The sequence below is a fragment of the Oncorhynchus masou genome, chromosome 22 (assembly GCF_036934945.1).
Source record: "Oncorhynchus masou masou isolate Uvic2021 chromosome 22, UVic_Omas_1.1, whole genome shotgun sequence".
In the NCBI taxonomy this organism is placed as follows: Eukaryota; Metazoa; Chordata; class Actinopteri; order Salmoniformes; family Salmonidae; genus Oncorhynchus; species Oncorhynchus masou.
Genome location: NC_088233.1, coordinates 19,460,256 through 19,486,722, shown reverse-complemented (window position 1 = coordinate 19,486,722; position 26,467 = coordinate 19,460,256). Strand labels below are relative to the sequence as shown.

At 42.2% G+C, this 26,467-nt stretch overlaps 1 protein-coding gene across 2 annotated transcripts in view; it reads left to right on the top strand.

Annotated features, from left to right (window-relative positions):
- Nucleotides 1–26,467, top strand: part of LOC135509153 (protein bicaudal D homolog 1-like) — an 81,694-nt gene that overhangs the window by 27,534 nt on the left and 27,693 nt on the right. For both annotated transcript variants that reach the window (XM_064929564.1, XM_064929563.1), the window contains exon 2: nucleotides 22,171–22,383. In XM_064929564.1, the coding sequence (XP_064785636.1) occupies nucleotides 22,171–22,383 (213 nt within the window). The remainder of the gene's footprint in view (nucleotides 1–22,170; nucleotides 22,384–26,467) is intronic.

Below are 26,467 nucleotides of genomic sequence, written 5' to 3'. Positions count from 1 at the left end.
GCCACCAAAAATTTGGAGATTTCCATACCCAACTATAACATTTTCCGTCAAGATAGAACTGCCAAAGGGGGAGGAGTTGCAGTCTACTGCAGAGATAGCCTGCAAAGTAATGTCATACTTTCCAGGTCCATACCCAAACAATTCGAACTTCTAATTTTAAAAATTAATCTCTCCAGAAATAAGTCTCTCACTGTTGCTGCCTGCTACCGACCCCCCTCAGCTCCCAGCTGTGCCCGAGACACCATTTGTGAATTGATCGCCCCCCATCTAGCTTCAGAGTTTGTTCTGTTAGGTGACCGAAACTGGGATATGCTTAATACCTCGGCAGTCCTACAATCTAAGCTGAAATGGACAAAAATTAATGGGAAAACATTGGCATTGGACAAACCATATACACGGTGTCCAATACCACCCAATTCGGCGTACCACCCAACCCCCTTATCCACATCGATGGAACAGTAGTGGAGAGGGTAGTAAGTTTTAAGTTCCTCGGCATACACATCACAAACAAACTGAATTGGTCCACTCACACAGACAGCATCGTGAAGAAGGCGCAGCAGCGCCTCTTCAACCTCAGGAGGCTGAAAAAATGTGGCTTGTCACCAAAAGCACTCACAAACTTCTACAGATTCACAATCGAGAGCATCCTGGCGGGCTGTATCACCGCCTGGTACGGCAACTGCTCCGCCCACAACCGTAAGGCTCTCCAGAGGGTAGTGAGGTCTGCACAACGTTTTTAAAAAACGTATCACCCTCGTAAAAAAGTGCTTTCTGGACCGTTTTTCGAAATTGTTTCGATTTTATGTCAATTAATCATGTGTAAGAAGTGAATGAATATGCTTTTGTAAAATTTTATTATCATCATTTTTTTTTTACTTGTGCATAAGGAATATGATTTGTCCATTTGCAATATGATTTCATAGGAAGTCAAAAGTCAAAGTCAAAAGTCACTTTTTTGGGGCCAAATACCATAAGAAATTTGACATGCTCAAAAATCCTGCAGAAATGCCATATTGACTGGCCTGATGAACTCGGGATGGCCGGGCAGTGTTCCTTTCCATCACTCGTTGTGTTGATTTCATCATGTCCATTTGGTGATGTTTTTTCACTATAGAATCATATTGCAAATGCACGTGCATTGTTGTGCAACTGGTGATTGAAAATAGGCACCTGGTAACCCAAAAATAAAAAATATGTTTTTAAATGCATTTTACCGGTACTCCTATTGTCCATGCCCGCTATGTGAGCACCCTACTACGGCCCTCTATCCATGGGAGCCGTCCTGAGTGCTTTATGAACTGTTTAAAATATTCTGATGGATACGCATTGTTGTGCAACTGGTGATTGAAAATAGGCACCTGGTAACTCAAAAATAAAAATATGGTTGTCAATGCATTTACCGGTCATTCTGATATTAATGCCCGCTATGGGAACACAGGATGGCCTGGCAGTGATAGTTGTTCCTTTCCATCACTCATTGTGTTGATTTCATCATGTCCATTTGGTGATGTTTTTTCACTATAGAATCATATTGCAAATGCACGTGCATTTGCAATATGTTTCAATGGGCATTTACCATCACGAATTTGGCATGCTCAAAAATCATGCAGAAATGCAACATTGACTGGCCTGATGAACACAAGATGGCCGGGCATTGATAGTGGGTCTTCTCCATCTCTCGTTGTGTTGATTTCATTATGTCCATTTGTTTATGTTTTCTCACTTTTGCTAAGTCACTGTGCATTTGCAATCTGGTTCAATGGGCATTTACCATCACAAATTTGGCATGCTATAAAAATCCTGCAGGAATCTGAAATTGACTGGCCCGATGAACTCGGGATGGCTGGGCAGTGATTCTGGTTAATCTCAATCGCTCGTTAGGGTTGATTTCAGAATGTCACTTTGGTGATGGTACCTCACTGTTTAAACATATTGCAAATGGACAAGAGTCACCAGCAAGTCACCGTCCATCAGTCAATTAGATATCATTCTGACACCAAACTGATACAAACTGACACCAAACCCACTTTTTCCAACTCGTTTAGTAGCCAACTATCACATACTTCAGAGCTGGCCCAAAATTCACAACGCCTTCGGTTCAAACCATAAAAAAACCATAAGACACGTAGTTACGTTCTAGCTGCGGGTCCATTTCTTATGTTATGTGTAGGCCTAGCTGAGGCGTCCCCGAATCCCAAGTTCCGGCTCGATAGGTCATTTGGTGTCCGAGTAAAACCCTAATTGGTGCTGAAAATCCACTTTTTTCCATGACTTGCTACAGGGTCCTTGAATGAGCTATCGGACAGAAACGTTGGGGTCTGTCTATATGGGCCGAGACGGTCGCAATGCACCTAGTCTTGCGACTCTGGGATATTTCTAAATGTCGTCATTTTCGTGATGCAAAAATATATTGAAGTCATTGCAAATGTACGAGGCTGTTTCTCTGTCTAGAGCCACGTAACTCACCACACACTATCGACCTGAGGTCTAGAACAGGATTCTAAAGTCTCTACGCACCCCAATGTGTCCCTCCTTCCAAGCTGTGTGTGTGTGTGATTTAGTTTTCCATTGAAATTTTATGGGAAAAATGACTGATTTACAGTTCATGGGGGTTGCCTAATCACATATATGAAGTTTTGGAAAGATCTGACTTTTTTAACCCATCGAAACAGCCCCTGAGACACCAATTATGGCACTTCCGGTTGGCACAGGAAGCTATACGTCAACACATATCCTCATTGGGGTATGATTTTGCAGAATTCTGAGTTTTAAGTCTTTACCATAAAAACTGACTGATTTACACAGGGTTGAATGCACTATGTCTATCAAACTGCAGGCAGTGTATGGATATACACTTTTAGGGTGATTTTAACCACTTCTGGTTGGTCCAGGAAGCTTAGAATCAACACAGGTAGACCTCATAGTGGCCTGATGGACTGTTACCGAAGACAGGTTCATACGGCATTCATAACCCATATAGGTTTCAGGTTGAATTTAGGGGTGCAGGCAATGTTTTCTTATTCGGGAGAGAAGTCAATGCAAACTGTTTAATGTAAACACCTTCTTTTAACGGTTAAAACCATATGGGGCTACGGGTTCCCAACTAGGAACCCCCCCCCCCCCCCTTCAGCCCAAACGGTGGCGCAGGGAAAGCAAAAATATTCTTAAAAATATTTAACCTCCACACATTAACAAGTCCAATAGCTTAAATGAAAGATAAACACCTTGTTCATCTACCCAGCATGTCAGAATTTTAAAATGTTTTACAGCGAAAACATAGCACATATTTATGTTAAACCACCACTAGGGAAACATACAATATGTAGTCACATGGCTATGCAAAATAGCACAATCACAAACGCAGGATTAAAAGAATTCACTAACCTTTTGAAAATCTTCATCAGATGACAGTAATAGCACATGTTACACAGTACATTTATGTTTTTTTCAATAATATGCAATTTATATCCATAAATCTCCATTTACATTGAGCCATGTTCAAAATGCAGCAGAAATGACCGGAGGAATTATAAATATCTCCGGCAGCTAACGCCAGATAACAGCAATAAACATCATAAACTTTGACTAAATATACATGTTGTACATATATTTAGAAAGATACACTTCTTAATGCAAACGCTGTGTTACATTTATTTTTAACGTTACAGAATTCGTTCACTATTCAATAATCTGAGACGGCGCTCAGCCATTAGCATTATTTCTCTACTATGTTGGATTCGACAAAAATACAATTTTATAACATAAATATTCCCTTACCTTTGATGGTATTCGACAAGAATGCCGTGGAAGGAGTTATACTTACCTAATATAACGTTTGGTTGCTGTTGGTGTGTCTTTGTATTAGCAAAAGCTAACATCTTCAGGTGAATTACCCCAAAAAGGACTTCTGATCACGAAAATTGCACATCAAAACTTCAAATTTACATATTATATGTCGACTAAACTGGTCAAACTAAGTGCAGAATCAAGCTTTAGGATGTTTTTAACGTACAAAACAATTGGCGATTAAATCAAACATAACGAACTCTCTTCAGCCAGACTGGAAAAAAAAGTCCCTTTTCACAGAGCGCGCTCCTGAAAACTCGTGACACCTCAGTATTTTGCCCGCCAAGCAGTCAAAGCTCGTGCTATTTTCTCCGTTCCACGTCTAATTGAAAGACGAGAGCGCGCTGAAGAAATAGAAACTGTTCCCAGATCCATAGCTGGTTGGGAAGGGTGGGGGCGATGACGTCAAAGTTGGAGCAACTTTCTTAGGAGAGAGAGAGTTTGGGAGAATGGCTGCCCTGTGAGTTCTGCTTTACATACAGACATAATTCGAACGGTTTTAGAAGCTTTAGAGTGTTTTCTATTCAATAATAATTAACAACCATTAACAACCATTGACAACCATATTATTATATGCATATATTAGCAATTTTTGACAGTTTTTTTTTTAGTTTACTTTGGGCACACCATCAGACTAAGGGTTAATGCCACACGGTCAAGGTCAGGCTTGCACGGATTGGAAGGACCTTAGGAACATATCTGAAGTCGAATTGTGCTTCTCACCCTAACGGTTCTCTCACTGTCACCCAAAAGCAAATGACGTTGTGGGGCAGGCTTAATTTTGGGCCTACTTTTCTAATGGTCGCTGCGCTTAGACCGAGCGAGCTACGGTCAAGCGGGGCATCTCGTTGAACTCGGCACGGCCTAGAGAATATGGAAATGCCATTGCAGGCTCTGTGTGTCTTTAAGCACCGCACTTTGTCACTCCATCCTTGCTGTGTGTGTGTGTCTGTGTGTGTGTGTGTGTGAGAGAGCTTTTCTTTGACATTTGTTGGTAGAAATGGCTGACTTATAGTTCATGGGGGTTGTCTAATCACACATATGAAGTTTTGAAAAGATCTGACCTTTTTAACCCTTGGAAACAGCCACTGTGACACCATTTAAGGCACTTCCGGTTGGCACAGGAAGCTATAAATAAACTCATATCCTGATTTGGGTATGCCTTTACAGAATCCTGAGTTTTAAGTCTTTACGGTAAGAACTGATTTATTTACGGAGGGTTTAGTGAGTGTATGTTATTTCAGAAAATCATAGAAAATCACAGAAATCTCGCAGAGCTCCACAGCACACTTTAAAAAGATTTGCATGAACACCCTGCAACTGGATCTGTAACTGTTGGGGAAAAAACTATCTTTGATCATCACCAATCTGTCATTGTACGATTTCTCTTAAATGATGATAGATAAATGGCTGGTTCTTTTTTTATTGACACCGGAGGCTCCTTGACTTTGACGTGAAGTGGAAAAATAATTTCTCTATTTTCATTTTGGACCTTTAATCCCAGAGAAATGGCCATAACTCAAAAACCGTTGAGGCCGAGATGCCATCTTGTTCGGGGCCAACTGCACATTATGCAAAACCTACGCTCACCAAGTTTCGGCTTCAAAATATTTTCCGTTTTCGAGATAAGGCCCCGTCGTGATTCGTGATGTTTTGTCCAATTGCAATATGATTGCTTATGCCCTCTTGTGGGATTTTCCGGGACAGCGGAAAAATGACCAACATTTTATTATTTTATAAAACGGAAACCGAATGTCCGACAAAGTTCATTTGATGACTTCCCAGTAGGTCCGGCCCTGCCGCTCGGCCCGACGCTGTCCGCGAATTTTACAAACGTTTTCGGACGTCTAGTAAGGGACCGTACATTTGCAATATGGACTTTCTCACTAACCATACAGCAAATGTCAAAATGTTCCCTTAGGGTATGTTATCCTGACCAACTGGCCCTCCAAATACACCTCCGCTGTCTTCAATCAGGATCTCAGCAATCACTGCCTCATTGCCTGTATCCGCTACTGGTCCACAGTCAAACGACCCGCCTTATCACTGTCAAACGCTCCCTAAAACACTTTTGCGAGCAGGCCTTTCTAATCGACCTGGCCCGGGTATCCCATCAGTTGAGGATGCCTGGTCATTCTTTAAAAGTAACTTCCTCACCATCTTAGATAAGCATGCTCCGTTCACAAAATGCAGAACTAAGAACAGATTTAACCCCTGGTTCACTCCAGACCTGACTGCCCTCGACCAGCACAAAAATATTCTGTGGGGGACTGCAATAGCATCGAATAGTCCCCGCGATATGCAACTGTTCTGGGAAGTCAGGAACCAATATACGCAGTCAGTCAGGCCAGCTTTTTGAAGCAGAAATTTGCATTGTGTAGCTCTAACTCCCAAAAGTTCTGGGACACTGTAAAGTCCATGGAGAACAAGAGCACCTCCTCCCAGCTGCCCACTGCACTGAGGCTTGGTAACACGGTAACCACCGATAAATCCATGATAATCGAAAACTTCAACAAGCATTTCTCAACGGCTGGCTACTCCAACCTCGGCCAACAGCCCCCACCTCCCCTCCCCCCGCAGCTACTCGCACAAGCCTCCCCAGCTTCTCCTTTACCCAAATCCAGATAGCAGATGTTCTGAAAGAGCTGCAAAACCTGGACCCGTACAAATCAGCTAGCTTGACAATCTGGACCCTGTATTTCTGAAACTATCCGCCGCCATTGTCGCAACTCCTATTACCAGCCTGTTCAACCTCTCTTTCATATCGTCTGAGATCCCCAAGGACTGGAAAGCTGCCACGGTCATCCCCCTCTTCAAAGGGGGAGACACCCAGGACCCAAACTGTTACAGACCTATATCCATCCTGCCCTGCCTATCTAAGGTCTTCAAAAGCCAAGTCAACAAACAGATCACTAACCATCTCGAATCCCACCGTACCTTCCCCGCTGTGCAATCCGGTTTCCGAGCCGGTCACGGATGCACCTCAGCCACGCTAAAGGTACTAAACGATATCAGAACCGCCGTCCATAAAAGACAGTACTGTGCAGCCGTCTTCATTGACCTGGCCAAGGCTTTCGACTCTGTCAATCACCATATTCTTATCGGCAGACTCAGTAGCCTCGGTTTTTCTAATGACTGCCTTGCCTGGTTCTCCAACTACTTTGCAGACAGAGTTCAGTGTGTCAAATCGGAGGGCATGTTGTTCGGTCCTGTGGCAGTCTCTATGGGGGTGCCACAGGGTTCAATTCTCGGGCCGACTCTTTTCTCTGTATATATCAATGATGTTGCTCTTGCTGCGGGCGATTCCCTGATCCACCTCTACGCAGACGGCACCATTCTGTATACTTCTGGCCCTTCCTTGGACACTGTGCTATCTAACCTCCAAACGAGCTTCAATGCCATACAACTCTAGCATCACCACCCTGGATGGTTCCGACCTGGAATATGTGGACATCTAAAAGTACCTAGGTGTCTGGCTAGACTGTAAACTCTCCTTCCGCTTTGTTACTAAAGCACCTTATACCACCCACCACTGCGACCTGTATGCTCTAGTCGGCTGGCCCTCGCTACATATTCGCCGCCAGACCCACTGGCTCCAGGTCATCTACAAGTCCATGCTAGGTAAAGCTCCACCTTATCTCAGTTCACTGGTCACGATGGCAACACCCACCCGTAGCACGCGCTCCAGCAGGTGTATCTCACTGATCACCCCTAAAGCCAACATCTCATTTGGCCGCCTTTCCTTCCAGTTCTCTGCTGCCTTTGACTGGAACGGATTGCAAAAATTGCTGAAGTTGGAGACTTTTATCTCCCTCACCAACTTTAGACATCTGCTATCTGAGCAGCTAACCGATCGCTGCAGCTGTACATAGTCCATCGGTATATAGCCCACCCAATTTACCTACCTCATCCCCATACTGTTTTTATTTATTTACTTTTCTGCTCTTTTGCACACCAGTATCTCTACCTGCACATGACCATCTGATCATTTATCACTCCAGTGTTAATCTGCTAAACTATAATTATTCGCCTATCTCCTCATGCCTTTTGCACACAATGTAGTATATAGACTCTTCTTAAAAACATTTTTTTGCTACTGTGTTATTGACTTGTTTATTGTTTACTCCATGTGTAACTCTGTGTTGCTGTCTGTTCACACTGCTCTGCTTTTTCTTGGCCAGGTCTCAGTTGTAAATTAGAACTTGTTTTCAACTAGCCTACCTGGTTAAGTAAAGGTGAAATAAAAAAATAAATAAAAAATATCACACACACAGAATTCCTGAATCAGTAAGACCTGTCAGTGGGCCTGGCAATTTAAACAAAGGTGCAGCAGTAACATGCCTCTGCTCTCAGCCTTGTAATAAACATACTTACTGATTTAGATGGAGATTTTGGTCCATTTTACACACTCACACACACACACACACACACACACACACACACACACACACACACACACACACACACACACACACACACACACACACACACACACACACACACACACACACACACACACACACATCAGTGCAGCAGCTTTAGAGTTGGCAAGCATCATGTGGGGAGGCAGAGTGCTGAGAGCTCTTCCCTTGTGTGTTACAAGGGGACATAGAATGCTGTCGTCTACAAGCTCCTGTTATTCTGAACTATGCCCCTCCCCAAGACTTTTGTTTGTACTTATTTTGAAAATAAGCTTTGTCATGTATATTTATATTTCCTGTTTTTGACTGACCGGAGCCTTATGTATCCCATTCTGCCCTCTGACTAATGCTGCCTGAATGACGCCTGTTTATTTATGGGATTTTGACTTTCAGTCTGGCAACCTGGCAGAGCAAAGGGAACAAACATTTTCACAATGTAAAGATATGTTATGTTATTTAAACCTAATAGACGATATACAGCAGGCTGCCCTACTTTGTGTTGGATTATTAATGCTAACGAGTGGGAAATGTGCAAGCACTGAAGGAGCATTATACATCTAATTATATCGCTCAGATGTTCAATTGCTGTGCACATACACTCACACAGACAGACACACACGCAAAGCTCTCCTGAGCTTTTTAAGATGACGCCGAAGAGGATGGCTGAGGTTTTACATGCCCGTAACCAAATGGGCTATTTTTTTGATTTTTTTTAGTTGTTTGTAACTTATTTTTTACATAATGTTGCTACTACCGTCTCATATGAACGAAAATAACTTCTGAGCAACAGAACTGGGATTACTCACCACGAACTGGAAGAAGCTTTTTCTAATGAGTCCAACGAGAAAGATATACTGCTCTCCCGGGAACAAGCCCAGATCCTCGTAATTTGTGTGAAGAAAAGGTGGAGGAAAAGAGGATGCAGATCGGGCTGCCTTTTGTCAATCCATAGGCGAGCGAGTAAACTCCCACTGCCATCAATTCTACTTACTATCATGCAATCGTTGGAAAATAAAATCGATGACCTTCGATTACGATTATCCTACCAACGGGACATTAACAACTGTAATATCTTATGTTTCACCGAGTCGTGGCTGAACGACGACATAGATAATATAGACCTGGAGGGATTTTTAATGCACCGGCAGAACAGAGAAGCTATGTCTGGTAAGACGAGGGCTGGGGTTGTGTGTCTTTTTGTCAATAACATCTGGTTCGCGATGTCTAATATTAAAGAATTCTCGAGGTATTGCTCGCCTGAGGTAGGGTACCTTATGATATGCTGTAGACCACATTATCTACCAAGAGATTTCTCATCTATTTTATTCATAGCCATCTATTTACCACCACAGACCGATGCTGGCACTAAGACCACACTCAACCAACTCTATAAGGCCATAAGCAAACAAGAAAATGCTCATCCAGAAGCAGCACTCCTAGTGGCCGGGGACTTTAATGCAGGCACACTTAAATCAGTTTTACCAAATTTTTACCAGCATGTCACATGTGCAACCAGAGGGAAAAAAACTCTAGACCACCTTTACTCCACACACAGAGATGCATACAAAGGTCTCCCTGCCCTCCATTTGGCAAATCTGACCATAATTCTATCCTCCTGATTCCTGCGTACAAGCAAAAACTAAAGCAGGAAGTACCAGTGACTCGCTCAGTATGGAGTGGTCAGATAATGCAGATGCTATGCTACAGAGTTGTTTTGCTAGCACAGACTGGAATATGTTCCGGGATTCATCCAATGGCATTGAGGAGAATACTACCTCAGTCATCGGCTCAATAAGTGCATCGACGACGTTGTTCCTACAGTGACCGTATGTCCATATCCCAACCAGAAGCCATGGATTACAGGCAAGGTTAGGCAACAACACGTCTTCCATGCTGATCCTCAACACGGGGGCCCCTCAAGGGTGCGTGCTTTGTCCCCTCCTGTACTCTCTGTTCACCCACGACTGCTTGGCCAAGCAAGACTCCAACACCATCCTTAAGTTTGCTGATGACACAACAGCCTGATCACTGATGACGTAGAAACAGCCTATAGGAAGGAGGTCAGAAACCTGACAGTGTGATGCCAGGACAACAACCTCTCCCTCAACGTGAGCAAAACAAAAAAGCTGATCGTGGACAACAGGAAAATAAGTGCAGAACAACGCCCCATTCACATCGACGGGATTGTAGTGGAACGGGTCGAAGGTTTCAAGGTCTTTGGTGTCCACCTCACCAACTAACTATCATGGTCCAAACACACCAAGACAGTAGTGAAGAGGACATGACAACACCTTTTCCCCCTCAGGAGACTGAAAATATTTGGCATGGGTCCCCAGATCATCAAAAAGTTCTACAGCTGCACCATCGGGAGCATCCTGACCGGTTGCATCACTGCCTGGTATGGCAACTGCTCAGCATCCGACTTTAAGGCACTACAGAGGGTAGTGTGTACGGCCCAGTACATCACTGGGGCCAAGCTTCCTGACATCCAGGACCTACAGTGGGGAGAACAAGTATTTGATACACTGCCGATTTTGCAGGTTTTCCTACTTAGAGGTCTGTAATTTTTTACCATAGGTACACTTCAACTGTGAGAGACGGAATCTAAAAATCCAGAACATCACATTGTATGATTTTTAAGTAATTAATTTGCATTTTATTGCATGCAATAAATATTTGATACATCAGAAAAGCAGAACTTAATATTTGGTATAGAAACCTTTGTTTGCAATTACAGAGATCATACGTTTCCTGTAGTTCTTGACCAGGTTTTCACACACTGCAGCAGGGATTTTGGCCCACTCCTCCATACAGACCTTCTCCAGATCCTTCAGGTTTCGGGGCTGTCACTGGGCAATACGGACTTTCAGCTCTTTGGGGATGCAGAAAAGCATCCCAAAAGAATTATGTTTCCACCTCCATGCTTCATGGTTGGGATGGTGTTCTTGGGGTTGCATTCATCCTTCTTCTTCCTCCAAACACGGAGAGTGGAGTTTAGACCAAAAAGCTCTATTTTTGTCTCATCAGACCACATGACCTTCTCCCATTCATTGGCAAACTTCAGACGGGCCTGGACATGCGCTGGCTTGAGCAGGGGGACCTTGCGTGCGCTGCAGGATTTTAATCCATGACGGCGTAGTGTGTTACTAATGGGTTTTTTTTAGACTGTGGTCCCAGCTCTCTTCAGGTCATTGACCACGTCCTGCCGTGTAGTTCTGGGCTGATCCCTCACCTTCCTCATGATCATTGATGCCCCACGAGGTAAGATCTTGCATGGAGCCCCAGACCGAGGGTGATTGACCATCATCTTGAACTTCTTCCATTTTCTAATAATTGCGCCAACAGTTGTTGCCTTCTCACCAAGCTGCTTGCCTATTGTCCTGTAGCCCATCCCAGCTTTGTGAAGGTCTACAATTTTATCCCTGATGTCCTTACACAGCTGTCTGGTCTGGTCTGGGCCATTGTGGAGAGGTTGGAGTCTATTTGAATGAGTGTTTGGACAGGTGTCTTTTATACAGTTCAAACACGTGCAGTTAATACAGGTAATGAGTGGAGAACAGGAGGGGTTCTTAACCTCTTTGAACTCTAGGGGCGCAATTTCATTTTTGGATGAAAAACGTTCCCGTTTTAAACAAGATATTTTGTCACAAAAAGATGCTCGACTATGCATATAATTGCTACTGTTCGAAAGAAAACACGTGTCCAGAAATACAAAGATCTTCTCTGTGCGTGCCCTTTAACGTGAGCTTCAGGCAAAACCAAGATGAGATGGCATCCAGGAAATGACAAGGATTTTTGAGGCTCTGTTTGTCATGATCTCCTTATATGGCTGTGAACGCAAGAGGAATGAGTCTGCCCTTTCTGTCGTTTCCCCAAGGTGTCTGCAGCATTGTGACGTATTTGTAGGCAGATCATTGGAAGATTGACCATAAGAGACCACATTTACCACGTGTCCGCCCGGTGTCCTGCGCCGAAATTGGTGCGCAAAAGTCACCTGCCAGTATTTTTCCAAACAATACAGAGACTAAAGCAAGCTTCCACGAACTGCATGTCAATGAAGAGATATGTGAAAAAACACCTTGAGGACTGATTCCAAACAACGTTTGCCATGTTTCGGTCGATATTATGTAGTTAATCCGGAAAAAGTTTTACGTTGTAGGTGACTGCATTTTCGGTTCGTTTCAGTAGCCAGGCGCAATGTAGAAAACGGAACGATTTCTCCTACACACAGACGCTTTCAGGAAACACTGCGCATTTGGTGTGTAACTGAGAGTCTCCTCATTGAAAACATCAGAAGCTCTTCAAAGGTAAATGATTTTATTTATTTGGTTATCTGGTTTTTGTGAAAATGTTGCGTGCTACCTGTTATTCAAAATGCATTGCTAGCTTTGCATACTCTTACACAAATTAGTCAATTTCTATGGTTCAAAAGCATATTTTGAAAATCTGAGATGACAGTGTTGTTAAGAAAAGGCTAAGCTTGAGAGCAGATGCATTATTTTCATTTTATTTGCGATTTTCAGAAATCGTTAACGTTACATTATGCTAATGAGCTTCAGGCTATAACTGTATACAGGGTTTTTTCATAGCCAAACGTGAACAAAACGGAGCGATTTGTCCTACACAAATAATATTTTTTTGAAAAACTGCACATTTGCTATGTAACTGAGAGTCTCCTCATTGAAAACATCCGAAGCTCTTCAAAGTTAATGATTTTATTTATTTGGTTATCTGGCTTTTGTGAAAATGTTGCGTGCTACATGCTACACAAAATGCTATGCTAGCTTTGCATACTCTTACACAAATTAGTCAATTTCTATGGTTCAAAAGCATATTTTGAAAATCTGAGATGACAGTGTTGTTAAGAAAAGGCTAAGCTTGAGAGCAAACGCATTATTTTAATTTTATTTGCGATTTTCAGAAATCGTTAACGTTGCGTTATACTAATGAGCCTGAGGCTTTAGTCACGATCCCGGATCCGGGATGGGGAGTTTCAAGAAGTTAAAGAAAAACAAACAGGTCTGTGAGAGCCGGAATTCTTACTGGTTGTTAGGTGATCAAATACTTATTGCATGCAATGAAATGCAAATTAATTACTTAAAAATCATACAATGTGATTTTCTGGATTTTTGTTTTAGATTCCGTCTCTCACAGTTGAAGTGTACCTATGATAAAAATTACAGACCTCTACAATGCTTTGTAAGTAGGAAAACCTGCAAAATCGGCAGTATTCAAATACTTACAAATACTTCTCCCCACTGTATATACTAGGCTATGTCAGAGGAATGCCCAAAAGAATGTCAAAGACTCCTTAACTTCTTAAGGTATAGGGGGCAGCATTTTCACTTTTGGATAAATAGCGTGCCCAATTTCAACTTCCTGCTACTCATGCCAAGAATATAAGATGTGCATATTATTAGTAGACTTGGATAGAAAACACTCGGAATTTCACGTTCTGGCCATAGTTCTGTTATTTTATTCTTTGTTTTAGTATGGTCAGGGCGTGAGTTGGGGTGGGCAGTCTATGTTTGTTTTTCTATGTTGGTAGGTGTGTTCGGCCTAGTATGGTTCTTGATCAGAGGCAGGTGTTGTTAGTTGTCTCTGATTGAGAATCATACTTAGGTAGTCTGGGTTTCAACTTTGGTTTGTGGCTGTTTGTTTCCGTGTGAGTGTTCGGGCCACACGGTACTGTTTCCAAGCTTGTAGCGTCATACCCAAGAAGACTGGAGGCTGTAATCACTGCCAAAGGTGCTTCAACAAAGTACTAAGTGAAGGGTCTGAATACATTTTTAGATTTTATGATTTTGCAAAAAAATGCAAAGTCATTATGGGGTATTGTGTGTAGATTGATTGGGGAGGGAAAAAAAACAATTTAACACATTTTAGAATAAGGCTGTAACGTAACAAAATGTGGAAAAAGTCAAGCGGTCTGAATACTTCCCAAATGCACTGTATTTATAAAAAGTCCAAACTAAGTGTGAAATAAATACATCATAGTTAATCTATCTACTATCCACTATGACCCAACCTACCTTTGACCTTAATCTTGAAAATTCACCTCTCTTACATTGAAACTTGGATTCCAAGTTTCTTTTCCATTTAAGCAATCAGGTGTTTGTTGAAAAGTCTTGGTTTTTATAATTTGTGTTGCATACTATCACAGAAGTGATGTCCAAGAGGGCTCTACCGTGGAGGTGAGGTTGGAGATGAATCACTGTTACACCGAAGTAGTTCAGTCTCCTGCCTGCTGAGCTCCCTGGGTCTAAAAATGGCACAGAGTTGTCCCACGACTCCCAAACAGGGTATGTCGCAGGGGGGAAGGATTTCAGGGTAGCACACCACTCCACTACACAACATACCAGTCAACCGTCCTGTGTCGACCAGAGAACTGTCTGCTCCTCATCCTATGCCTGAGGGATGAATATCTATAGAAAGGGCTTTCTTTGTGTGGCTTCTATCGCAGATGGACCAGAATGCCTCAGGGTGGAATCCACAATGCAGTATACAACTATAATCAGTATAAAACACCGTGTTGGACCCCGCTTGTTAACCACATATTATCACCCCAAGATATGACATAAAACTTTAAACATCCTCACATCCACCATGTTTAATGTGACATGATAAGACGATCTTGTTATTCTGTGGTAGCAGTGCACCTTATATTTTTGTTGATCGTCATATACAGTTACAGTACAGACGTGGCGTTATTTTAAGCTGTGCATCAGAGGAGGATGCCTCATGCAACAGGGAGCCAGAGCACGTTTTCCTCATATGTGTTTGAGCTGTGTTCCAGGTGTGATGTGTTCTGTAGAGAATAACAGGAAGCAGATGGAGAGAACAGGCTTTGAGGTCGCCTAGCTTCCCTTTGTTCGAAAACCATCTGCCACTCCCACTATGCATCCAAGATCCCCTGTCTCTATGGATGAGCAGCACTGACTCTGAATCACAGGCAGCCTCCACTGTCTGTTCTCCCTCCATCCTCCAGAGTGGGGCCAGGGGGAGAGAAGCCAGGGGGAGAGAGGCCTCAGAGTGGGGCCCAAGCCAAGCTCCTGCTCCAGGGACCCAGCTGGACTCTCGAGGGGCCTGTGGGGGCCTCCTGCCTGTCTGGATATTAACAGGCTTTCATCTAAAATTAACAATGTCAGCTCATTAACTCTGGTCAAGCGACAAATTAATCACATCTTTTGTTCTAGGGACTAGGGGGCTTCCCACCTAATCACTTACAGAATCACTCTGTGGTGTTGCACTGGGAGGAGAGGAGACACGAGGGACATCTGAAACAAGATAGAGAGAGAGAGCGCTCCTCACATCAATGTATGTTTTTGTAGTGCCAGACAGAAGCTCCTTAATGACTGTTTGTGTGTGCAATTAAGGATTGATTACTCTCTTGTGTGTTTATATGTGTAGTTCCTATGCAAACGTAATTAGCACTAGAAAAATAGAAGGCAGGAGAAAAACTGTGCACAGCTGCGTTTGTTCACATGCCGTTGTTACATGTGTGAATAGACAAAGGTGACTTACACTGCAGTCAGTGTCAACGTCAACAAATTGAAAACACATTCTAGATGTGACGTAGGGACTTCCAAAGAGTCATAGACCTGCTTTAACCCAATCCTCTCTCCCCGTCCCATGGGCCGGATGCTCACTCGCTGACTGTAACATTGAATAATTGAATGGTGTGACTATCTCTGTCATATGGGGCAGTTTGTGGTTGATTGACCATGATGACCGTGACCGAGGCTTTGCATTCCAGTTATTCAGTAGTCATGACTGGTTGAGCTCTCTTTCTATGAAAGAGTCATCTCATCCCTGAGTGGGTTAATTGTCTGTGTGTGTGTGGGTGTCCAGTTTGAACATCGGTGTGCTGTGTTGTTTCAGTGGAGATGGGATGGGGATCAGCTGTCAGTGTCTGTGTGTGACACGGTCAATGGAAGGATGATTATTGTATACATCTTCTGCAGCTAAATCTCCTTATCTCATTCACACACACACACACAAACACATGCACACACACACACACAGATAAGTAATGCTATACATGTACTGACTCGATCCCCCTCCACACACAAATGAACAGCCAAACCCCACCAACCATGAAAGCTGGTCAAACCTGAAAACATAATAACTAAATCATCAGATTGTATGTACATCCACTTTTTGTTGGGGAGCTTTAACTTCATTCACATTAAGCTCTCCATTTCAGCGGAGCCCTTGCTTGTATTCTGTATTGATCTCCTTCCTGTATTAAGATCTGCTCTGGAGCAGAAGGGATTTAACAATGACAAATTACCCCTATCTACAAACACACCTCAAAATGCTGCATGTGGCTTATCCCACACTAATAAATTGTTATTAAAGTGTGGTAGAAAAATGGTGCATTGAGAAAGAAGTCTATTGAAGGTAGTATGATCACACGTAATAAAGGCTCGTTCGTATCTTATCAATGAGTCATCCTTCTGCTCAAATGTTGTGGACATGATGATGATAAGGTGGGAACAGTGTTCCTGAGTTATTCATTCACCAATCAGAGAGAACCTTTCTCAAGCTCTCTGAGAGAATCATTCAACTGGGTTTGTTTTTGAGGGAGTGTGGTGCTGAGAATATTACATCTGAGAGGACACAGCTCTCTGTCCAGACCTCTCCCACTGGGCAAAAGTGGTTGAATCAACATTGTTTCCATGTCATTTCAACAAAAAAACGTAATGTGATTATGTTGAATCAACATGGAATACTGATTGGATTTGCAAAAAGTTATCAATGTAAGGGTCATTTTTCATGTAACTTTTAACCTAAAACCAATGATATGGTGACATTTTTGTTGATTTCAAATTGATTTCACATTAGTTGAAAATTCAACCAAATCAAAACTAGACGTTGAACAGACGTGTCTCTCAGACATGCACCAGAAGCATTTTCAGAAGCATTTTCACATAGCAAAACGATTATTGGACAAAATTATTTACTTTTGTTATATCAGTATTATACAATAAAGAAATATTGTAAAATGAACATATGCATTTCTCATGAAAAAGTCCTAATAAAAAAAGACACAGCACAATTTGACAGTTAAATTCAAATCTGAGCTCTGAGCCTCACGTCCCTCTGCAAACTGACTAGACTGCATTTTTCTTCTTCTAGCAGATGCTGGCTGTATTGGGAGATAAACAGCCTTATTTGGCATGACCAGCGCTTCCAGTACAGCATACGGATGCTGAAATCATATACACTGATTGTACAAAACATTATGAACACCTGCTCTTTCCATGACATAGACTGACCAGGTGAAGCTATGATCCCTTATTGATGTCACTTGATAAATCATCTTCAATCAGTGTAGATGAAGGTGAGGAAACAGGTTAAAGAAGGATTTTTAAGCCTTGAGACAATTTAGACATGGATTGTGTATGCGTGCCTTTCAGAGGGTGAATGGGCAAGACAAAAGATTTAAGTGCCTTTGAGCGGGGTAGGCGTAACACACACGGATATGATGGCGGCAGGTAGCCTAGCAGTCAGAGCGTTGGGCCAGTAACCGAAAGGTTGCTAGTTGGAATCTTTGTGCCGACAAGCTGAAAAATCTGTCAATGTGACCTTGAGCAAGGAACTTAACCCTAATTGTTCCAGTGTTGCCGTTGATACTCGCATTGATTGTACTCCATAAATGATGGTGTCTTGTCTTAGGGTAAGCCCTTAATTCACGTGTGGAACTCATTTCACGGAGGGCTGGGGGTCTTCGGGGCTTCCTCCACTGTACTTGATTGATTAATTAAGGTCACTCATTTGTAAGTAACTCCCCTCACCTGGTTGTCTAGGTCTGAATTGAAAAGAAAACCCCAAAACCAGCAGAAACTAGGCCCTCCATGGCATGAGTTTGACACCCCTGACTTAATTAATTCCCTTCTCTGGCATGAGGTCTCTTCTTGTACTAACTCCCATCCCAGGCATGGTCTGACTAAGACCTGCTGGTTGATATGGCAGTATGGGATATTTGGTGAGCCATTGAGTGTTGCAGAAGCTAAGAGAGAGTGTGTGTGCGTGTGTGGCTCTTTTAAATACTTTTTTGTGCGAGTAGACAACCAAGTACAATCTGATTTACAGTTTTTTTCGATTGCTAAACGACAGTGGACACAACTGGAGTCACATGTGCAAAACTCTAACTACAGTCTGCACAGCAGCAGTTCATGTGGACCAAACTCTAGCTCGTTTTTCATTGCTTGAACACAGTTTTCAAAACTCTACACACTTATCCCATGACTTTAACCACAACCTGCACAACACTGTGGATTTACAGCACTTTGTTCAAATGCTAACACACTGCTGTCTAAACTGTGAACCACACATTCAAAACGGAATAGATTTCAGCCTTGTGCCTTTCAAACACTGCTGATTGCAATTTCAGCTGAAAGGCTAAGCAGGTGTCTTGTTTTAGACTTGTTAGTGAACACACACACATATTGCAGTATATATAGGTAGAGCTCAGAAAGACTCATTTTGGAAATGGAACAAGGAAGATGGGTTCGTGGGGGGAGAAGGGTGGCAGGGAAAGGGCGGATGCGTGTAGGAAGACAAAGAAGACAAAGAGCTGTTATTTCAGATGAAATAAGGGCTACACTTATAGACCATGTCGTGAACCATGGTCTCTCATTGAGAGAGGCAGGGTTGAAGGTGCAACCCAATCTGCAAAGATCCACAGTGGCATCTGTAATGCGAATTTTCCATCATACAAACAGGTGAGAGTTACATCCTTACAGTAAATGAAAGCATTACAGGAATCTATTTTGTAATGCAATTATAGAATATTTACACAGATATATATTACAGTAAGTTTGACTGTAAAATATATTTTTACAACAGGACCCAAAGGCCCCCAACAGGGGGAAGAGGAAAAATATGTTCAGATGCGGAAGAAAATGCTATTGTTGTCAACAATGCAATAAAACTGCGGGAGATTCAAGATAGAGTGCTGGCTGATAATGATATATTTGAAAATGTTAATTCTGTCAGCACAACAACTATTGCTCGAGTCCTAAAGAAACACCAAGTTACAATGAAACAGTTATACACTGTACCGTTCGAGAGAAACAGTGAACGGGTAAAAGAGCAAAGATACCGATATGTCCAGGTAAGAAGTCTGAGGTTACGCTATACAAAATATTTACAGTAAAAAAAAAACACTAGCATTTCTACAGTAAAACTGTGCACTTACTGTTTATCAGAGAGTAATGGAGGTGGAAGCACTGGAAAGACCACATTCATTTGTATTTATCGATGAAGCTGGATTTAACCTTGCCAAAACACGGCGCAGAGGAAGGAATGTTATAGGTCAAAGGGCCACTGTGGAGGTTCCAGGCCAAAGGGGGGGAAATGTCACCATGTGTGCTGCAATGGCCAATGATGGTTTGCTTCTCAACACACCACTCATTGGCCCATACAACACAGAAAGGTTTATAGCTTTCCTAGAACAGCTCTATGCTCAGCTAGTGCCAGCAGAACAGGGGGAGCCAGTAAGAAACCCCCAAGTTTTTGTCATAGTTTGCGATAACGTTGCTTTTCACCACTCTGCAGCTGTCACAGATTGGTTTGCAGCACATCACAGATTTATGGTCTTGTACCTGCCTGCATATTCACCCTTCCTCAACCCAATAGAGGAGTTTTTCTCTGCCTGGAGGTGGAAAGTGTTTGGTCACCACCCACATGACCAAATGTCTCTTTTGGAAGCCATGCGTGCCGGATGTGAGGACACGAGTCCAGAGGACTGCCAGGGATGGATAAGGCACTCCAGAAGGTTCTTCCCCAGGTGCATGGCAAGAGAAAACATTAGATGTGATGTTGAAGAAAACCTGTGGCCTGATGCTAGAGAGAGGCAGGATTAGCCCCTCAATTATTTGTTCGAATTACAGTATGTACTTTTAGTTTCTACCTTTTTTTCTCATTACTGTAATTCCGTAAATTACTACAGACTATTGAAGCAAACTGCTAATTTTCATTTACCTTAAAGAATTGTTATGTTCTAAAAAATTTAATAAATCATGTGAAAGAATGTCACTCTTTTCTTTGAAGAAAATATTACTTTGTATGAAGTCACTGAAATTGTTCAAACTGTAAAGATGAAAAGTTTGTATTTTCTGTATTGGTGTTTGATGCTAGTGTTTTTACTCTCAGTGTGTTCTGAGTGACAGTGTGTGTTATCTCAGTGAGGGTTGTGCATAGTGTTTGGCTGCACTGAGCGTGTTTTGAGCCATGTGTTAAGAGTTGTGTTGCTTGGAATGAGTTTTGCAGGTGATGTGAACTGTTTAGCTCAGGTGACTGTTGGTATTGCAGACTGTAGTTAGAGTTTTGCACATGTGACTCCAGTTGTGCCCACTGTCGTTTAGCAATCGAAAAAAACTAATTGCATACTCTAATCTTCTGCACTTGACCTGGCATTACATATAACCTTTATATACTGAAAAATAAATAAATGCAACAATTTCAATTACAGTTCATATGAGGAAATCAGTCAATTGAAATGCATTCTTTAGACCCCAATCTATGGACATGACTGTGCAGGGGTGCAGCCATGTTGGGCCTGGGAGGGCATAGGCCCACTTACTTGGCAGCCAGACCCACCCACTGGGGAGCCAAGCCCAGTCAGTCGAACTGAGTTTTTCTACAAAAGGGCTTTATTACAGCCAGAAATACTCCTCACCCTTCCTCAGAAGCACCAAGCCCTCCTCCCCCCACCCGTCGTCAGAAGCACCAAGCCCCCCTCCCTCCACCCGCCCTCAGACGATCCCGCAGGTGAAGAAGCCGGATGTGGAGGTCCTGGGCTGGTCTGCAGTTGTGAGGCCGGTTGGACGTACTGCCAAATTCTCTAAAGTGGAGGCAGATTATGGTAGAGAAATTAACATTAAATTCTCTGGCAATAGCTCTGGTGGACATTCCTGCAGTCAGCATGCCAATTGCACGCTCCATCAAAACTTGAGACATCTGTGACATTGTGTTGTGTGGAAAAAAATGCACATTTTAAAGTGGACTTTTATTGTCCCCAGCACAAGGTGCACCAGTGTAAGGATCATGCTGTTCAATCAACTTCTTTATATGCCACACCTGTCAGGTGGATGAATTATTTTGGCAAAGGAGAAATGCTCACTAACAGGGATGTAAAGAAATCCGTACACAAAACTTTAGATAAATAAGATCTTTGTGCATATGGAAAATTTCAAGGATTTTTTATTTCAACTCTTGAAACATGGTATAAACACTTTACACATCGTGTATATATTTTTGTTCAGTGTGTTTATAAGGCCAGGTAATCCTGTTTCAGTCTGTTTCCTTTCGTTTGGTACCTAATGAATACAACCTTGGTGCTGTAGAGGTAGCATTTACAGGTGTGAATAGGAGCCACCTTTCCAACATGGCCGGTATCCAGGGGTCATTGGCTGTTGTTGATCAATGCTGTCATTCCCTGAATCAAGCATCAAGCCAGGATTCCTTTGTCATGACAAGTCAGCTTGGAGTGCTGTGTGAAAACCTGTGTCAGGAGAATGGGAACACAGTGTCTATCGATCAGAGACAGGGGCTGAAATATCATTGCACAATACCCTTGAGGCGGGGGGGGGGGCAACCTTGGAGCTTTGTGGGTGATAAGAAGGCACCTAGTGACCACACTGGACATAGTCTCCTCCACAACCATATCCAAAGTGTATTAGATGTTTTGTTATTAGCTACTTCAGGGATGATGGTGTCAGATTATTTCTACCTCTACCGTTGTGCACTTGAGCAAGGCATTTAACCCCCAAAATAGCTTTCTATCTACGGACGCTGTACCATGGCTAACCCTCTGCCTCTTGAAGGCAGAGGGTTAGCCAAACAGACAAAGTACTGTATCTAATTCTGGTCTATTCCCTCTCTGCTTCCCCAGGCGTTTGGCCAGGCATACTCCAACCAGCGTAAGGTCGCGGAGGATGGCGAGATCAACGAGGAGTCGCTGCTGCAGGAGTCAGCGTCAAAGGAGGCCTTCTACATGGGCCGGCTGCTGGAGCTGCAGACGGATCTGAAGCTGAGCCGCTCCGTGGCGTCCAACGCGTCTAACGAGAGCGAGAGGCTCAACGCCATGCTTCAGGAGCACAAAGAGGTAGAGACTTTTGTCCACTGATGTCACTCTCTCACACCTCTGACTAGTGTCATGCTGTAATACATGTTGAGCTGTAGTATTGTATTTGGTTCAAAGTGGATTTTTTTTTTACAGAAGAATTAGTATTTCTCGTTTTCTTTTTTTCACTTTTGGTCCAAAAAACGTGCTAAAGCTGAATTACACTTTTTTGTTCCCATGAGTGTTACATATGCACTTTCAGGATTTTTGGAATACATAATTGTTAAAAATGTGATTGTTATAAAATATTGTTACATTTAGTCATTCGGTGCACCCATGAATGGGAAAAAAACTGAGTGTTTGTAAAGAAATGAATAGTAAAATATGAATAAATGCATGGTCTCAAATATTTAGGTTTTAGGTGTTTAGGTTTTATTTATTCGCACCAAAGAAAAGAAGTGAAAGACAAAACAGTACAGATTTTTTAAAAACGGGTAAAAATGGTGTGCAGGTGAGGTTAGAAGCCCAAAATGGCAACAAAGAAAAGTTTGTTCAATCAGTTAAACAAAGCATATTAATTATAATTGTACATGATATACAATTGGTCTCAAATATTCAATATCTATGAGGTCAGAAGTTACATTATAATGAATATATTTTTTTCACTTTTCACTGCAATTTATGTTAGGGAAATATAAACCATGTGAAATGTCTCTTATCGGCTGAGCTTCTCTCTGCATATTTTAGACAATAAAATAATGTCATTGTTTTTTTTACTTTAAAAATAACGGTTGTACGTATGACTTTTCTCACTTAAACATGTTTTACAGGCGACTGCTTGTGCACCCATGTGAAAACTTTACTTTCAATCTTAAGTATTGAAATAAAATATAAAGTTTCCGATAATTCAACATTTTTATGGTTTTGTCGCAGTTGTATGATGTCACATCCTGTCATGATGTCACATCCTGTCAGATCAGTATCGTCATGTGATTTCATCCAAAATTGTGACTTTTGTCGGTTGCACCAAATGATAATTATTAAGGACATTTTTCCAGACAAAAGTATTTAAAGTATTTAAAACCTTTCTGCATAAACTGTCTTACCCATATAGCAGTATAGTGGTATACACCTTAAAAAATCATGCTAGAATAATATTTGTTGACCGTTGTATTATGATTTACGATGTTTTATTAACATTTATCTACATTACCTTTGCCTTCGGACGGTTGCTCCTAATCCCATTTTTTTTTACACTTCAGGGCACCAAAAATAACACTTTTTTTCTTCACATTTAACCATAACTCTTTTAGAACTCATATAAAAGAGAAAAGTCAAAGTTACATGATGTAGAATTTGTAAACATTAGTTCATGACTTTGGAAAATATTTGATTTGGACACCAACATTTACACATCACGTCATTGACCTTTTACATGTTTTCCTGTGTAAGCTACTGTGAATCCACAAAATGAGGTTATGTACTCAATTTAGCCTACAGCCTACTGTAATGTCACACATTGAGATATTATTTGTAGATTGACATGAGGTGCATCTTGCTATACCCTGCTGATAGGGACCAGCTGTTTTGTGTCAAACTCTGTGTGAAGTACAGTAGCGGTCACAGGGTCACTCTAAAGGGTGGATAGGGGTCATGCAGAGAGTGACTGTGTGGAATGTGTGTGGAGTGTGTGTGCAAGCGTACGTGCCTGTGTTTGTGCGCGTGGTGCATGCCTGTGTGTGGGGGGGGGGCACGTACATGTGCTTGTCAGCAGAGGCAGAGGGGTTCAGGCCGGGGTCAGACGCCTCTGCGGACATGACCCCATTGTGGAGGGCAAATCCGGTGCTAAGCTAGGGAATAAGAAAAATGCCCAGAGCTCAGCACATGTGCATCCCTGAGTGAGCCAGGCTGCTCTCTCATCACACAGTGCAGGACAAACTGTGCCCTCCCAGCCCGGGGGTGGCAGCAGTTCATTCACTAGTTAGATTAGATGCTTCACACACTGTTGGCTGGAACCGCTGGGGTCGCACAGCCACTGTTTGTGTCTGCTTCACTTGTCATTCCAAGCATTCCAAAAATGTGAGTTCAGTTATTGTGAATCAACTTTTTGTAAAATATCTACACTACCGTTCAAAAGTTTGGGGTCACTTAGAAATGTCCTTGTTTTTGAAACAAAAGCACGTTTTTCTTCCATTAAAATAACATAACATTGATCAGAAATACAGTGTAGACATTGTTAATGTTGTAAATGACTATTGTAGCTGGAAACGACTGATTTTTTATGTAATATCTACATAGGCGTACATAGGCCCATTATCAGCAACCATCACTCCTGTGATCCAATGGCACGTTGTGTTAGCTAATCCAAGGTTATCATTTTAAAAGGCTAATTGATCATTAGAAAACCATTTTGCAATTATGTTAGCAGAACTGAAAACTGTGTGCTAATTAAAGAAGCAATACAACTGGCCTTCTTTAGACTTGTTGAGAATCTGGAGCATCAGAATTTGTGGGTTCGATTACAGGCTCAAAATGGCCAGAAAAAAAAGCACTTTCTTCTGAAACTCGTCAGTCTACTCTGGTTCTGAGAAATTAAGGCTATTCCATGCCTTAATTGCCAAGAAACTGAAGATCTCATACAACTCTGTGTACTTCTCCCAGAACAGCCCTAACCCTAACTGGCTCTAACCAGAATAGAAAAAGGAGTGGGAGGCCAAGTACATTAGAGTGTCTAGTTCGAGAAACAGACGACTCACAAGTCCTCAACTGGCAGCTTCATTAAATAGTACCCGCAAAACACCAGTCTCAAAGTCAACAGTGAAGAGGAGACTCCAGGATGCTGGCCTTCTAGGAAGAGTTGCAAAGAAAAAGCTATTTCTCAGACTGGCCAAAAAAAATAAAAGATGAACATGGGCAAAAGAACACAAACACTGGACAGAGGAACTCTGCCTAGAAGGCCAGCATCCCGGAGTCTCCTCTTCACTGTGAGGCGTCTGTTTCTCGAACTAGACACTCTAATGTACTTGTCCTCTTGCTCAGTTGTGCATCGGGGCCTCCCACTCCTCTTTCTATTCTGGTTAGAGCCAGTTTGTGCTGTTCTGTGAAGGGTAGTACATAGCGTTTTTGTCCAAAACATTTACTTTATTTGTATTATTTTATTTTATTTTGGGGTCTGAAATGACTAAAATCACCAGGAATTCAGCTAAAATGAGTTTCATTTAGGAAATTAATTTAAAGAAGAGACATGATTGTGTCTCAATGTAATCAAAATCAAATCACATTTATTTCTCACATACACATGGTTAGCAGATGTTAATGCGAGTGTAGCGAAATGCTTGTGCTTCTAGTTCCGACAATGCAGTAATAACCAACGAGTAATCTAACCTAACAATTCCAAAACTACTACCTTATACACACAAGTGTAAAGGGATAAAGAATATGTACATAAAGATATATGAATGAGTGATGGTACAGAACGGCATAGGCAAGATGCAGTAGATGGTATCGAGTATAGTATATACATATGAGATGAGTAATGTAGGGTTTGTAAACAAAGTGGCATAGTTTAAAGTGGCTAGTGATACATGTATTACATAAAGATGCAGTAGATGATATAGAGTACAGTATATACATACAGTATACATATGAGATGAGTAATGTAGGGTATGTAAACATTATATTAAGTAGCATTGTTTAAAGTGGCTAGTGATATATTTTCCATCAATTCCCATCAATTCCCATTATTAAAGTGAATGGAGTTGAGTCAGTGTGTTGGCAGCAGCCACTCAATGTTAGTGGTGGCTGTTTAACAGTCTGATGGCCTTGAGATAGAAGCTGTTTTTCAGTCTCTCAGTCCATGCTTTGATGCACCTGTACTGACCTTGCCTTCTGGATGATAGCGGGGTGAACAGGCAGTGGCTCGGGTGGTTGTTGTCCCTGATGATCTTTATGGCCTTCCTGTGACATCGGGTGGTGTAGGTGTCCTGGAGGGCAGGTAGTTTGCCCCCGGTGATGCGTTGTGCAGACCTCATTACCCTCTGGAGAGCCTTACGGTTGTGGGTGGAGCAGTTGCCGTACCAGGCGGTGATACAGACCGACAGGATGCTCTCGATTGTGCATCTGTAGA